The sequence below is a fragment of the Dendrobium catenatum genome, unplaced genomic scaffold, assembly GCF_001605985.2.
Source record: "Dendrobium catenatum unplaced genomic scaffold, ASM160598v2 fragScaff_scaffold_1355, whole genome shotgun sequence".
NCBI classification, from domain to species: domain Eukaryota; kingdom Viridiplantae; phylum Streptophyta; class Magnoliopsida; order Asparagales; family Orchidaceae; genus Dendrobium; species Dendrobium catenatum.
In genome coordinates this window covers 781,998-796,139 of record NW_021319817.1, presented here as the reverse complement: position 1 = coordinate 796,139, position 14,142 = coordinate 781,998, and the positions used below count along the sequence as shown (strand labels likewise).

At 37.6% G+C, this 14,142-nt stretch overlaps 1 protein-coding gene across 1 annotated transcript; it reads right to left on the bottom strand.

The window, feature by feature from the left end:
• Nucleotides 1-9,642: 9,642 nt before the first annotated feature.
• Nucleotides 9,643-10,210, bottom strand: LOC110095425 (late embryogenesis abundant protein Lea5-like). Its single transcript, XM_020820964.2, has one exon. The coding sequence runs from the start codon at nt 10,087-10,089 to the stop codon at nt 9,796-9,798; it is 294 nt and encodes a 97-aa protein (XP_020676623.1). The 5' UTR covers nt 10,090-10,210; the 3' UTR covers nt 9,643-9,795.
• Nucleotides 10,211-14,142: the final 3,932 nt, after the last annotated feature.

The window sequence follows — 14,142 nt, the reverse complement described above, 5'->3', positions numbered from 1 at the left end:
TTCTGGAGACTCCAGAAGGAGTGGACAGTCGGGATCCACTATAGTTTCTGGTACTGCCGCTACCGGTACGACCAGTTCGGGATCAGTCAATGGGACACCTGTGTGCCAAACTTGTGGACGAAGACATTTTGGCCAGTGCTTCAGGACGACTGGTCAGTGCTTTAAATGTGGTCAGCCAGGATATCGGATTGCAGATTGTCCACATGCTGAATTTGATAGACGATCTAAGTTTCGATCTGATAGTAGACCTGTTGGTTCAGCAGGACGACCGAGGACTTTCCTCCACGTATTGTGACTGAAGGATCCTCTGGTAGAGGTGGTGGGTCGAGTTTTGTGGCACGGAGACCACCTACTAGTAGTCAGCGGGAGTCTAGTGGTTCAGTAGCTCCAGCTCCAGTTCAGCCACGAGTATACAATTTGAGTCAGCAGGAAGCTCGAGATGCTCCGGATGTTGTGACAAGTACTATTTATATTTTTGAACATCCCTGTCGTGTTTTGTTTGATTCTGGAGCGAGTCATTCCTTTATTTCTGACTGTTGCTACAACGTTTTGCATTTAGATTCTATGACTTTACCGGTTTCGCTTTCCGTTATTTTGCCGGATGGAAGCAATTTGATCTCCCGGAAGTTTTGCTTTTGTGATATTGATATTTCTGGCAAGAAGTGGAAGTCAAGTTTGATTTTGTTGTCGATTTCTTCTTACGACGTGATTTTAGGTATGGATTGGCTGAGTCTGTATGAGGCTCAGATTGACTGTTTGAAGAAGCAAGTGAGCTTGCTTATGAATGGTGAGAGATGTGTATTTCAAGGGTTAAGAGGAGTTTTATCCTGTCTGATTTCTGTGTTGGAAGTTAGAAGATTATGGAAGAATGGTTGCCCGGTATTTTTGGCTTATGTACGGGATATGAACATAGATGTGGGTTCTATTTCTGATATACCAATTGTACGAAAGTTTTCTGATGTATTTCCTGATGAGTTGGTTGGTTTGCCTCCGGATAGAGACGTTGAGTTCTGTATTAATGTTTTTTCGGGTACAGCTCCAGTATCAAAAGCTTCGTACAGGATGGCACCGAAGTAACATTCTGAGTTGAAATTTCAGCTCTAGGAGTTGGTGGATAGATGATTTATTCATCATAGTGTTTCTCATTAGGGAGCACCCGTACTATTTGTGAAGAAGAATGACGGAACACTCCGTATGTGTGTTGATTACAGAGATTTGAATAAAGTCACGATCAAGAACAAGTATACGTTACCACGGATTGATGACTTGTTTGATCAGCTTTCTGGCACTTCTATATTTTCAAAGATTGATTTGAGATCTGGATATTATCAGGTGAAGGTGAAGGAAGCTGATGCGTTGAAGACAGCTTTCAGTACTCGGTACGGGCACTACGAGTTTTTGGTTATGCCTTTTGGGGTAACCAATGCACCAGCTGTTTTCATGGATATGATGAACATAGTGTTCAAGGAGTATCTGGATCAGTTTGTGATCATCTTCATAGACGATATTCTGGTGTATTTTGCTTCTGAGGAAGATCATGTCAGACATTTGAGCATTGTGTTGGAGACTTTGAGGCAGCATCAGTTGTATGTTAAGTTTCCAAGTGTGAATTCTGGCTAAAGAGCATTTCTTTTTTGGGGCATGTGGTGAGCAGTGAAGGTATCTCTGTTGATCCCCAGAATATTCAAGCTGTTGCTGATTGGCCAAGGCCTACTACGATATTTGAGGTACGTAGTTTCTTAGGCATGGTTGGATATTATAGGAAATTTGTGAAGGGGTTTTCTCAGATTTCTACGCCTCTAACGAGACTGACTCAGAAGTCAGTAGCTTTTGTTTGGACACCAGAATGTGAAGTCAGTTTTCAGATGTTGAAGGATTATTTGACATCTGCTCCTATGTTAGCACTTCTGTCTGGTACGGAAGGATTTCAGGTGTTCAGTGATGCTTCACTGAAAGGTTTAGGCTGTGTTTTGATGCAGCATGGTAGGGTAATAGCCTATGCTTCGAGATAGTTGAAATCACATGAAAAGAATTACCCGACCCATGATTTGGAATTAGCTGCAGTTGTTTTTGCTTTGAAGATTTGACGTCATTATTTGTATGGCGTCAGATGTGAGATCTTTACGGATCATAAGAGCTTGAAGTACATATTTACTCAGAAGGATTTGAATTTGAGGCAAAGAAGATGGCTTGAGTTGATCAAGGACTACGACCTGACGATTCAGTATCAGCCTGGTAAGGCTAATGTGGTAGCAGACGCTCTGAGCAGGAAGTCTTCTGGATTATCAGGTATTCAGCTCACTTCTGATGAGTATCTGATACGAGATATGGAAAGATTAGAGTTAGAGGTGATTTTCTCTACTAGTCCAGATTCTGCTATTTTGACTCAAATGAACATTCAATCTTCTCTGGAAAAAAGGATTCAGGAAGCTCAGAAGTTAGATCATGACTACTTGAAGTTGATTGCTCAGATTGAATCTAGTAAGAAACCTGAAGTATGAGTTTTTGATTCTGGTGTTATTTTTTGCAAGAATAGACTGTGGATTCATGTGTTTGGAGATCTGAGGAAAGAGATTCTGTACGAATCTCACCATTCAGGCTATACGATATATCCGGGAAGTGGTAAGATGTACGGAGATATGAAGAGTTTGTTTTGGTGGCCTGGAATAAAAAAGGATGTAGCAGATTTTGTTGCGAAATGCGAAGCCTGTCTGTTAGTGAAGGTAGAGCATCAGCGACCAGGAGGTCTTTTGCAGTCGTTGCCTATCCCTGAGTGGAAGTGGGAGGAGGTAACGATGGACTTTGCTATGGGTTTTCCTCGATCTAGGAAAGGGCATGATGCCATCTGGGTGATTGTGGATCGATTGACGAAGTATGCACACTTTCTTCCGATCAGGCAGACGGATCTGGTGGATAAGCTGACACAAATATATGTGAAGGAAATTATTAGGTTACATGGTGTGCCTAAAGTGATTGTATCTGATCGAGATGGACGATTTACTTCCAGACTTTGGAATGGTATTCAACAAGGATTGGGTACGAAGTTGCATTTCAATACGGCTTTTCATCCGCAGACTAACGGACAGTCTGAGAGGACTATTCAGGTACTGGAAGATCTTCTGAGGTTATGTGTTTTTTATTTTGGAGGAAGCTGGGAAGATCATATCCCAATGATCGAATTTGCTTATAATAATAGTTTTCAGTCCAGTATTGGTATGGCACCTTACGAAGCATTGTATGGCCGAAAGTGTAGAACTCCTTTGACTCTGACTGAGGTGAAAGATAGACAAATGATGGGTTCAACATTTGTGGATGAAACTGTTATGAAAATCAATCTGATTAAAGAAAGATTAAAAGCTGCACAAAATAGACAACAGAAGTATTACAATCAGAAGCACAGATTTGTGGAACTTCAGGTTGGTGACTTTGTGTATGTCAAAGTCAGTCCGATGAAAGGTGTCAGTAGATTTGGTAGAATGAGCAAGCTAAGTCCAAGGTATGTTAGACCTTTTGAAATCCTTAAAAGGATTGGTAAATCTGCTTATAGATTGTTGTTATCTGATCAGTTGTCTAACATGCATAATGTTTTTCGCGTATCCTCTTTGAGAAAGTGGATATCTGATTCTAACAAGAAGTTGTCTGCTGATGAGGTTGAGATTCAGGAGAATCTGCAGTACAAAGAAGAACCTGAGAAAATTTTGGCCTATGATGTGCGCAAGTAAGGAAGTAAACAAATTTTAATGGTTAAAGTGCAGTGGAAACACAGAATAGCACGGGAAGCGACTTGGGAGAAGGAGTCGGACATGAGGCAGTCATATCCGTATCTGTTTTGACTTAGTTTACTTTGAAAATGTCGAGGACGACATTTGTTTTAAGGTGGGTAGATTGTAAAAGCCCCTCCGAAGCTGATTTTTTTTTTAGTTAAAGCTGTTTTTTTTTAGTGCTGTTAGTCCCGTACGAACTGACCTTAGTACGGAACGAACTGAAAAAATTGTGAAGAAATCTATCATTTTCGTCTGTACGAACCTGGAACTGTCGGGACGAGCTGTCTGTACGAACTGAAGAAATGGTGAAGAAAATATACATGTTCGTCTGTACGAACCTGGAAGAGTCGAGACGAACAGTCGGGATGAACCAAACCCGAGGGTTTCGTCTCGGGACGATGAAATTGGCATTTAATTTCATCTGGATGATCTGTGTATATGGGAGATCGTCCCGGGACGAACAGGACATCGTCCAGGACGATCCTGTGTATTAAATATCTGAATAGTGCCGATTTTGAAGAGAGAGAAAGCTAAGGAGAGAGAAAAACGAAGGAAAAAAAAGAGGAAAAGTGGATTTTTGGGTGACTTCCGTCCGTTTTCATCCGTCACCGTAGTTGGGAAAGTTGACCGACTCGAGGTAAGGCACATTCCGCCTTTCTCAATTTTCAGAAATGAGGATTTTGATGACTTTTCTGTTTCGAATTTTATTTCCGTTAGCGAATTTCTGGTATTATTTTCTTCTGACAAAGGTTTTACCGCGTAAATTTTGGTATGTCTTTGAAATGATAATTGTGCACGTTTTAAGTATTTTCTGGAAGATTTTTACCGAATATTTTGAATTCTGCGGTGTTTTAATTGAACTATAAATTATCATAATGTTGAAAAATGTTTTGTCAGTACAATGAAAGTCTTACAATGTTGTTGTGAATGTTCTGTGGTAATTTGGTAAATTTCTGAATCTGTGAATTTTGTGTAAATTCCGTATATTGTCGTTATGCCGCTGAAATCTCGTATGAATTCCGATTTTTCTGAATTGATTCCTTAAATGAATTGAAGTGTTTGTGTGCTATCAAAAGGGAGTTATAAGGGACTAGGATCCTTTGAGATTCTGTAAGTGTCAGGGAAATTTGATATGAGCTCTGAAATCTTAAAATAAGTTATGTTTCGAAATTCTGCGAATATCTGTTATGTTCTAGTGTTATAAGTACAAAGGGAGATATAAGGGGCCAGAATCCGTTGAGATTCTGTAAGTGTTAGGGAAGGGAGACATAAGGGGCCAGAATCCGTCGAGATTCTGTAAGTGTCAGGGAAGGGAGATATAAGGGGTCAGAATCCGTAGAGATTCTGTAAGGGTATGGGAATCTGAAATCTGTTATGTGACTTATCTGATTTGTTTTATGAATTATCTGATATACGATTTCTGATTTCTGTACGATTCTGGTTGAATCTGATATGAACTATCTGATATGAATTATCTGATATGAATGTGATTTTATCTGAATTCTGATTTCGATATGATTCTGGTTATTCCGTACGATTCTGTCTGCTCTGTGACTTGAAAGCTTTATGATATCTGTTTTGAACTCCGATTCGACATGACTTCAGTTTTATGTATCAGTTGTTTGATTTATGATTGATCAAGTATCTGTTCTATAATTTTCGTACGGCTATTTCTGATGTGAATTTCTGATGATTTGGATTGGCGAGTGATGTCTTGCTGAGCTGTTAGCTCATCCTTGTTTTCTACGTGGTTTTTAGGTTCTGGGAAAGGGAAGGAGGTCTTGGATTAGCAGTTCAAAGTCTGATTTGAGATTAGGTATTTTATACTTTTGATTTTTGTACAGTCATGGCTTATCTGTTCTGTTCTTTCTGTCTGTAAGCCATGCACTGTATTTGTATATGATTATTTTGATGAAAGAAAAAGATATATGAACTGTTATGTATTTGGGTGTTTATAGTTCTGTGTTTTTCTATCTATTTAATATTTGGAAGAAAGTCTAAAGCAAATTTCAAAGCCAGATCCTAGATTTCGAATGTTCCGTCGCGGCCTGATGCGAGCGGGGTCCGTCCCGGTCGGGTTGGGTCATGACACCGCCAGCCATTGTTGTTGACCATCAGCCGCAAGCCATCAGGTGCCACATTGTCCACCACTGATCATCGCCGGCTATAGCCTCTAGCCTCTGTCGTCGCCTACAAGTGTCATCCGCCTACCATTGAACTCCACGGTTAGAACCACCATCATCATCCTCGCTCCAACGTCGGGCAAACACAACCTTTTTACATTTTACATTTATTTTATGTTACTTCAAACCAAATAAAAAAGTAAAATCATGCATTCCTTTTGCACTCATTGAAATAACTCTAAAATACTTTTTTACACTACATTATTTTTATTTTTATTTTCCGGACAACCAAATTGCCCCTAAATCAATAAGCACGTCTAAGATCTCTTAGGATTTACTACTAAAAGAACTTGTTCCAAAAAAATTTATATGTTTTAATAACTAATTTTTTAATCAATTTCATAACAAATTGCATGTCCCAAATCTAAAAAAATCATTGTTTGTTTCTTTGATGACCAAAGCAAAATTAATTCTTTGGTCTTCATAATTGAATTCCACAATAAATTGTAATTTTAATATCATCACCTTCAATAATAATACATTTTTTTGTCAATCATCCATTCTTGAATTATGTTTTTGAAATAAAACAAATTGCTATCAATTCTAATAACAAAATATCCCAGTGAACTAACTTCTTTCCATATGCTAGTAAGAATAATCCTTTATGATCACATAATACACCTATTATACCCTCCACATTATACTGCATAAGAGAAGCATTTACATTCAACTTGATCCAATCTGTCGGAGGGGGATACCAATTTTTTAACAGCACATCATGCTAGTTAATATATCAGTTCTGACAAATTGGAAACAACTGCAGTTGGTTTGATTGAGAAAGAATTTGAGCTGCAAACATTGAAGGTGAAGGAACCATCTTTCCATGCTTAAAGTAATTTATTGCTTTACATTTCTGATAAATCGAAGAAATATAGATTCTGACAAATCCTGGATTAGAAAAAGCAGCCTTCCCCATATTATAAGATAAACTTTGACATTTTGGTAAATGAATTCCCCACTATTTAAATATATCAAAAACTTCAATTAACTTATTGCAATGAACTGCAATATGATTTTGGTCTTCAATTTCCTGACAGGCCACCGGAAAGGTTATACAATTCTGCAATCTTCTATAGTTCAACTAGAAATTTATAGGAAGAGCATTATTTAAAAGCCTCCACCAAAATAAAACTTCCTTGGGAGTAACCTTTAATTTTCTTAGCCATTTCATATTTATTCCTATAGCTTATTGAACTTTTAATGAAGCTTTAAATGTCATCGTAGTAATTGTTTTACCATATTTTGAAACAATAAATTTTGATTTAACCTCAAATGAATCAGATTTAATAGGAATTTTCTGGATCAATTTTACCATATCATCAAAAAAATACGTCTTTAACGTAGATTGATTCCATCTGCCATTTTCATCAAGAAGAATTGACACCATGTTATTTTGAAGATTCCTCATATTACATGTAGAAGGCCACTTATTTAAACATGTGTCAAGAATCTAAATATCGTTCCTTAAGCCTTAAGAAGTTTCTATAAAACATGTCAATATCATCTAGAACACCTTTCGAAATCAATGAGAGAGTCATTATGATTGAAGGAATAGATGAAATAGCACGTTTAATCAATAATATTATTCCAACCCTCTTAAGAATCTAAATATCATCTTTAATATTAATTTTTATTCCATTCATGACCTTCCATCTGATATTACGTCTTAAAAAATGAGCACCGTCTTTTATAATACGTCAAGTTGGAGATGAACATCTTTTTATTTCTTCTTTCATGATATCTTTACCATATTTTACTACAATTAATTAATTTAGAAGACAATCCTAATTTTGAATGAAACTCCAAGCAAATCGACCCCTTAATGATCCTTGTCTTTCAGCTGCACCTTTTATTCCAAGACCATCTTGATTAGTAGAAGTACATAGTATATTCCAAGAAATATAATGCAATCCCTATCTTCCTTGTTCCTTAAGCCATAAGAAGTTTCTACAAAACATGTCAATATCATCTAGAACACATTTAGGAATCAATGAGAGAGTCATAATAATTGAAGGAATATATTAAAAAGCAGCTTTAATCAATAATATTCTTCCAGTCCTCTTAGATGATTTTATTTGGAATTTTTCTATGTACTCCTACTAATTGAATAAAGAATTCATTGATTAGATTTTTCATTTTTAAAAGTCTTTAAGAATATAATTTTTCATTTTGTTTATAGGTATAACAATAGAATTAGTGATTTCTGTTCTCATCAAGCTCTCTTAGGTGATTTTGTTTGGGATGTTTTTATTGATAGTGTTATTCCTTCAAATTTTATTGACTTGATTAGGAAAGATTATTGTTGCGGACTAGAATATATGCGGCGATAGAGTTAGAATACTACGTTTTAGTGTTGCACAAATATCTAGCTCACACATAGAGAACACAGGTTTTTTTACGTGGAAAATCCTTAAAAGGGGAAAAATCACGGGGCCTAGCCCAGTTGAAAAGGTTTCACTAGAACTTGAGTTGGTTACAATGGGCTGACTCGCTTCTGAGAGCGATCATATTACAAGTAACAATTATACAATAGAAATTCGGGTGTCAGGTAATTGTCTGGTAGGACTTCGGGCCTTAGATGAATGTCAGGCAGAACTTCGGGTCTTAGATGAAGATCAGACAGAACTCAGGGCCTTAGATGAAGATCAGGCAGAACTCCGGGCCTTAGATGAATGTCTGGCAAAGGTGAGAGTCTTCAACGGTGGCCTGGCGAAGATGAGAGCTTCAAGTGAAGGACTGGCGGAGCGTAGAGCATCAGGTGGTGATCTGGCGGAGCAATGGCGTTAGACGATGATCCGATGGAGCACAGGGCGTCAGGTGGTGGTCGACGGAGTGACAGCGTTAGGCTGTGGTCCGGTGGAGCACAGGGCGTCAAGTGGTGGTCCGGCGGAGTGATGGCGTTAGGCGGTGGTCCGGTGGAGCACAGGGCTTTAGGTGGTGGTCCGGCAGAGTGACGGCGTTAGGCGGTGGTCTGGTGGAGTACAGGGCGTCAGGTGGTGGTCCGGCGGAACTCCGACGGTGGTCCGGCGGTGGTCCGGCGAAACTTCGACGGTGGTCGAGGAGGCTAGGAAGCAAGAGCAATCTCCGATCTCTCTCTCTTTTCTGTAGGCTTAGGGGTCCCTTTTAAAGAGGAGAGGGGGCTCTATTTATAGATTTTGGGAATGACATGGCCCATAAATAGGTGGAGGATCAAGAGTTAGTTGGGAGTGGCTGGATGGACGGTCGATCTTGAATCCCTTGATCATGAACTGTTCGATGGACGTTTGAATGTCGTAGTGATGTCGGAATTCAGTGATCTTGGGCTCGTTGGATTCGTCTCGTCGAGCCGCTCGATTCGACTATAAGTTTGTTATGTTTGGAAACCGTTTGGTAATCCGAATTGTGGTTTGCATCTTCCAACAGCGCTTCGGGTCCTTGATTTGGATCCATTTGGGCTTGGATTGGGTCGAATTTAGTGTCGTTAGGTTCGTATTTTTGAGATGCTCAGTTCAACTATAAGTTTGCTGTAATCGGAGTTCAGATGCTCCTGTTTTTTATTTTGAAAATTTCCAACTTGATTTTGCTTTGAGATTAGTGCCCGGTCAAGATAATTTTTGTAAGATGTATCAATTATGATAGATTGACTATCACATAGTAGCTTGTATTAATGCTATTTTGCATATTTTCAAAAAGAAAAAAAAGATTAATTGACCGAATAAAAAAATCGTAAGCAAATTTTATTCCAAGATGACTAAAAACTCTGCGCATTATTATTAAAATAAAAACAATATGACACTCATCCAGCAACAACATCAAGGCTGAAAAAGGAGCAACGAAGGCACTAAAATCCACCACAATCAATTTCTCTCTTAAACATAAGCCTTGTTCTTGAGAAAAATCTGGCGGAGCTCGGCCGGATCTGTCTCCCTGTGACAGTTCGCCGGCCGGTAATAGCCAGTGACAGGATCGGGAATCCAAGACATCGCCGCCTCATCTGCTGTCGCCGTTCCTGTTTTCATTACTCCCTTCCTCAACACCGTCTTCTCCTCCATCATAACCCTTCCCGCAGCCGCTGCCGCCGACGAAAACCTCCTTCCACTTAAAACAAGTCCATCGGAGAGGGCGGCGAAGAGAACCTTTCCATTGGAGAGAGCGCGAGCCATTAATTGGATAGATAGAGAACAACAGAACTGAGCGAAATTAAAAAGAGAATGAGAAGAAAAGAAGAATGAAAAACTCGTTTCCTCTTCTTCTCCTCTATTCTCTTCACCGTGACCAAAACAAGGCGACGATTTCCTTTAAATAGACCGCTTGATTAAAATAAATAAATAAATAAAATATATGGCTAATACATGGCAATGAGGAAGTGGTTTCCTGACTAGCAAACAAAGTTTGTGTTGCCGGCCTGAGTGGAGGGTGGGCCCACAAGTGTTTGTCCACTGAGAAATATCTGGCCGAAGGTGCCTACGGTGCTTCGTGAAATCTGGACCGTCCACGATTGGTGAATTTTGCGCGTGATTTTTTATAAATAGTTGTGAAAATAAGAAAAAATATCTCTCGGCATTGGTGATTCGTATTTATGCGCTGACGAAGTTGGACGTGTTGGATTATTCCGATTGGTGGAAGGTAGAAAATTACGAAACGGAAGAGATGCTGCTGACGACAGCTCTCTCTTGCTAACATCCTCGATTCTTGGCCGGAATTCTGGGCGACGGCGTTAATCACCAACTGTGGGCCCGCGCTAACAGAGGCCTCGACGAAACCATACAGCTAGGGGGCAATATGCACATGCGTTACGCGCTTGACAATGAATATGCCAAAATTTTAATTTGGTGAGGAACGACGGCAAATTTAATATTCTGCAGCAACTCAAAATTAAATATTATTATCATTTTGGGTGAGGGTTCGACCCACTAAAATCATTAAATTTATTTTCAACAAATATCGTACATATTTAAATTTAAATATAAATTATAATATATTTTTTAGCATAATTAGATCAATTTGAATATATATTCATAACATATCAAGATGAGCTACATTAATATTTTCACTGCTATACACTTTTTTTTTCTTGGGGGAAATTTGGGACTGAGCCCGTATATAAAATATCAAAGAAAAAAAGTTACAGTTAAATCGAAAAAAAAAAACAACTGTAAAGCACATATAAGTAAAGAAGAAAAAGCAACCCCAAAAACAAAACACTTAAAAAAGGCAGATTAGGGGGAAAACAACTAGGACTAAGGTGATCAAAAAGCCAACATAATACAAGTATAGCTCATCAAAATCCTTTCTTTCTTTATAGTGAGATGCATACTGTCGATTAGCTAAAATGCACAAAATTTTATGATTAAAATGTGGTCTTTTTTATTAAATTAAAATTATACATAGTTAATTTTTTATTTTATTTTATTTTTTTAATCATTTAAAATGACAATTTTTTTATTTAAAATTAATTTCATGAGGGTCTATTATTTATTCAAAATTTTGGCAGCATCTCGACGTTCACTCCCTGCAAAGGGAGGTTGGGAGGCACTTTTCTTTCAAATCTGCCCTGCTCGGTCGGATTAAAAATTTACGATCAGGAGCTTCAATTATCGGTACATGTCTTCAAATCATTCAACTTGTTGTCGTGATACGTATTAATAAAATAAGATTTAATTTAAAAAAAATCCATTTTTATTAAAAATTTGATAGTTGTCCCCTCCCCATAAAAGGGGGGTTGGGAGGCACTTTCCTTTCAAATATACCCAATCAGATAAAAGATTGTATGGTCAAGGGCTTTGGGATGATTATTAGTCCCAACAAAAGCCTTCGACAATCCCTATCGTTATACCTATTTTTAAAATTTGGTTGAAAGCAAAGAGGGATGAGAAGATAGGGTCGTGTTTATTGGCAGGCTTGAGGTAGGTTGCATATAGATTGGGGCTAGGTGGTCATTCCTCGTGGGAGTGGAGTATGGTCAAGTGCACGAAGGTGAGGCAACAGGGTGCAGACTCAGTTTGTTCACTCATGGGAGTGGAGACGAGCTGCTGGATTGCTTATACCAAGGCGGGGCAACGAAGCATGGAATCAAGCCAAGCCTAGTGGGCAATGAGCGCGGGGGTGACTTGAAGGCGATGAGTGTAGGCACGGCATCGAGTCATGCATGCAGGTGAGCGAACCTTGCAAAAGCATAGATGGGCATGCAGTCGGGCACATATTCGCGTAGGCTGAGCAGGAGGCAGGGGCGCATGAGTGAGATGAATAGGAGTCTGAGCTATTGCGTAAGTTTCCTGTGTCTGTCTCTATCGAATTGAATGGGGTGAGCAATTTTTCTGAGGGGTTTTAGTCATGTGTGTGGAGTTATGTGAGGGGCGGCTGTCATGTGCGATCACATCGTTTCGTGAAGTCTGGCCAGTCGACTAGTTGGTGGTCAACACAACTCCAATTACTTGCAATATTGAGCCATCAACAACTCTAACTATATATTTCTTCAATTGTGGATAAAGAGTATGAAATAAGGAAGTGCTCCATATCATATGATAAGAGGCTTCAAAGTCCACAATCAAAGATTTGGATTTCCATTTTGAAAACTGAAGGCATTCAAGGCCATAACGTTAGGAGTAATTTGACTGATGTTGATTTCTAGTGCTAAAGTTTTGGTTTGAACAAAATAATCAAAAAAACATTAATAAGATTTGGCTCTAATATCATGTTGAAAAAAGAGAAGATATTTATATTTTTCTTATTCAAATGGATAAAAAGATGCATAATATTTATGAAAGAAACATATCCAAATTGATCAACTTAGATCTAGAAATAACAAAGAGCACAAATTAACCATAATCAAACTTAAGGAGAAGAAAAAAACTTAATTAAATTAGATATAATCAATTACATGATGAATGCCATATTTTAAATTGATTCCACTTTGAGAAGCACATGTCTTAAGGATAACAAGGAGGTGGTGGCACTATATATATATGATGCTTTTAAATTTTATCTATTTCTCTCTATCTTTCTCATTGTGCCAGCATATATAACTTTGACAGGGATGTGTAGCATTTCTCTTTTACATTTCATATAATTTCATGCTTATTTCCTATGTATTTCCTTCAAAAGTTCTCGATAGCAATTAGATTTAATTGGTTTCTAATAAAAATGTTTGATAAGTTAAGTGTAAGCAAGCAAATCACATGTGTAGAAAATTTCACATGGAATAATTATTAATGCAACAACAAAAAAATCAAATCATAAGTGTGATGATTGATTTCGCTCTTTTTTTTTTCTCTATAAAGCATATGATGATAAAGTAAAAAACAAATGAAGGGACATTAAGGTCACAACATCTTTAATGTGAAAAATCACATTAAAGCTGGAGTTCAATTGAAAAGATTAATTATTTTATAAACTATAAGTACAAGAGTGACTCCCCTCTAAACAGATTTAAGCAATTAAATATAGATGAAGTTAGAATAATAAAAAAAGCAACACATAATACACCATTGTTGGACCTCCCGCATGTTGACAACATGGTCGATACTTGGATAGTGCAAATATCAATATGTCCAAGTAGCATCAACAAAGATTGCATGCATTACTTGTTGCAATCTTAAACATTTACATGTCTTCATATTGAGGAGTTGTGTTCGATGTTGTTATTATTGTTGTAATATTTAAATTGCGACAAGTAACTTAGTCGCTAGTTGTGTCTAGCGAAATGTCCAGCATTGCTATTATAGCAATAGGATGACAAGAGCTAAGCATTGTGTAAACCTTAGGTTATGATGGATTATGCGATTACTATCATCATAGAAACACATTCGATATTTCTATAATGATAGTTGGATAGTCATCAATGATGAGCATCAATATATATTAGGAATTTCTCTAATGTTATTTCCATCTGAATGAAAATACCTATCAATTGACTTAAAATGCATCCTAATTATAGGTTTTTTCAGAGGTATTTTGATCTTTATCTAAAATAATTTTTACATATTAGATCAATGTTTTGAACTTAACATATTATAGGCATGATATTATTATAAGTGCATCTGTTGTGATAGATTGAAGCTTTAATGAATAGATTGATGTGAATAATTTTAAAAATATCCATTATTTTATTGATGAAGACATTGAAAAATAGTTTGGGCAAATCTTTTTGAGCCAAGAATGAAAGCCATTCCTCACAGAGAAAACAAATTATTTGCAGAAACATTACAGGTGTTCTA

Bases quoted from the DNA above. Each gene is read 5' to 3' on its own strand.
- LOC110095425 (XM_020820964.2), bottom strand. From the start codon at position 10,089: ATGGCTCGCGCTCTCTCCAATGGAAAGGTTCTCTTCGCCGCCCTCTCC.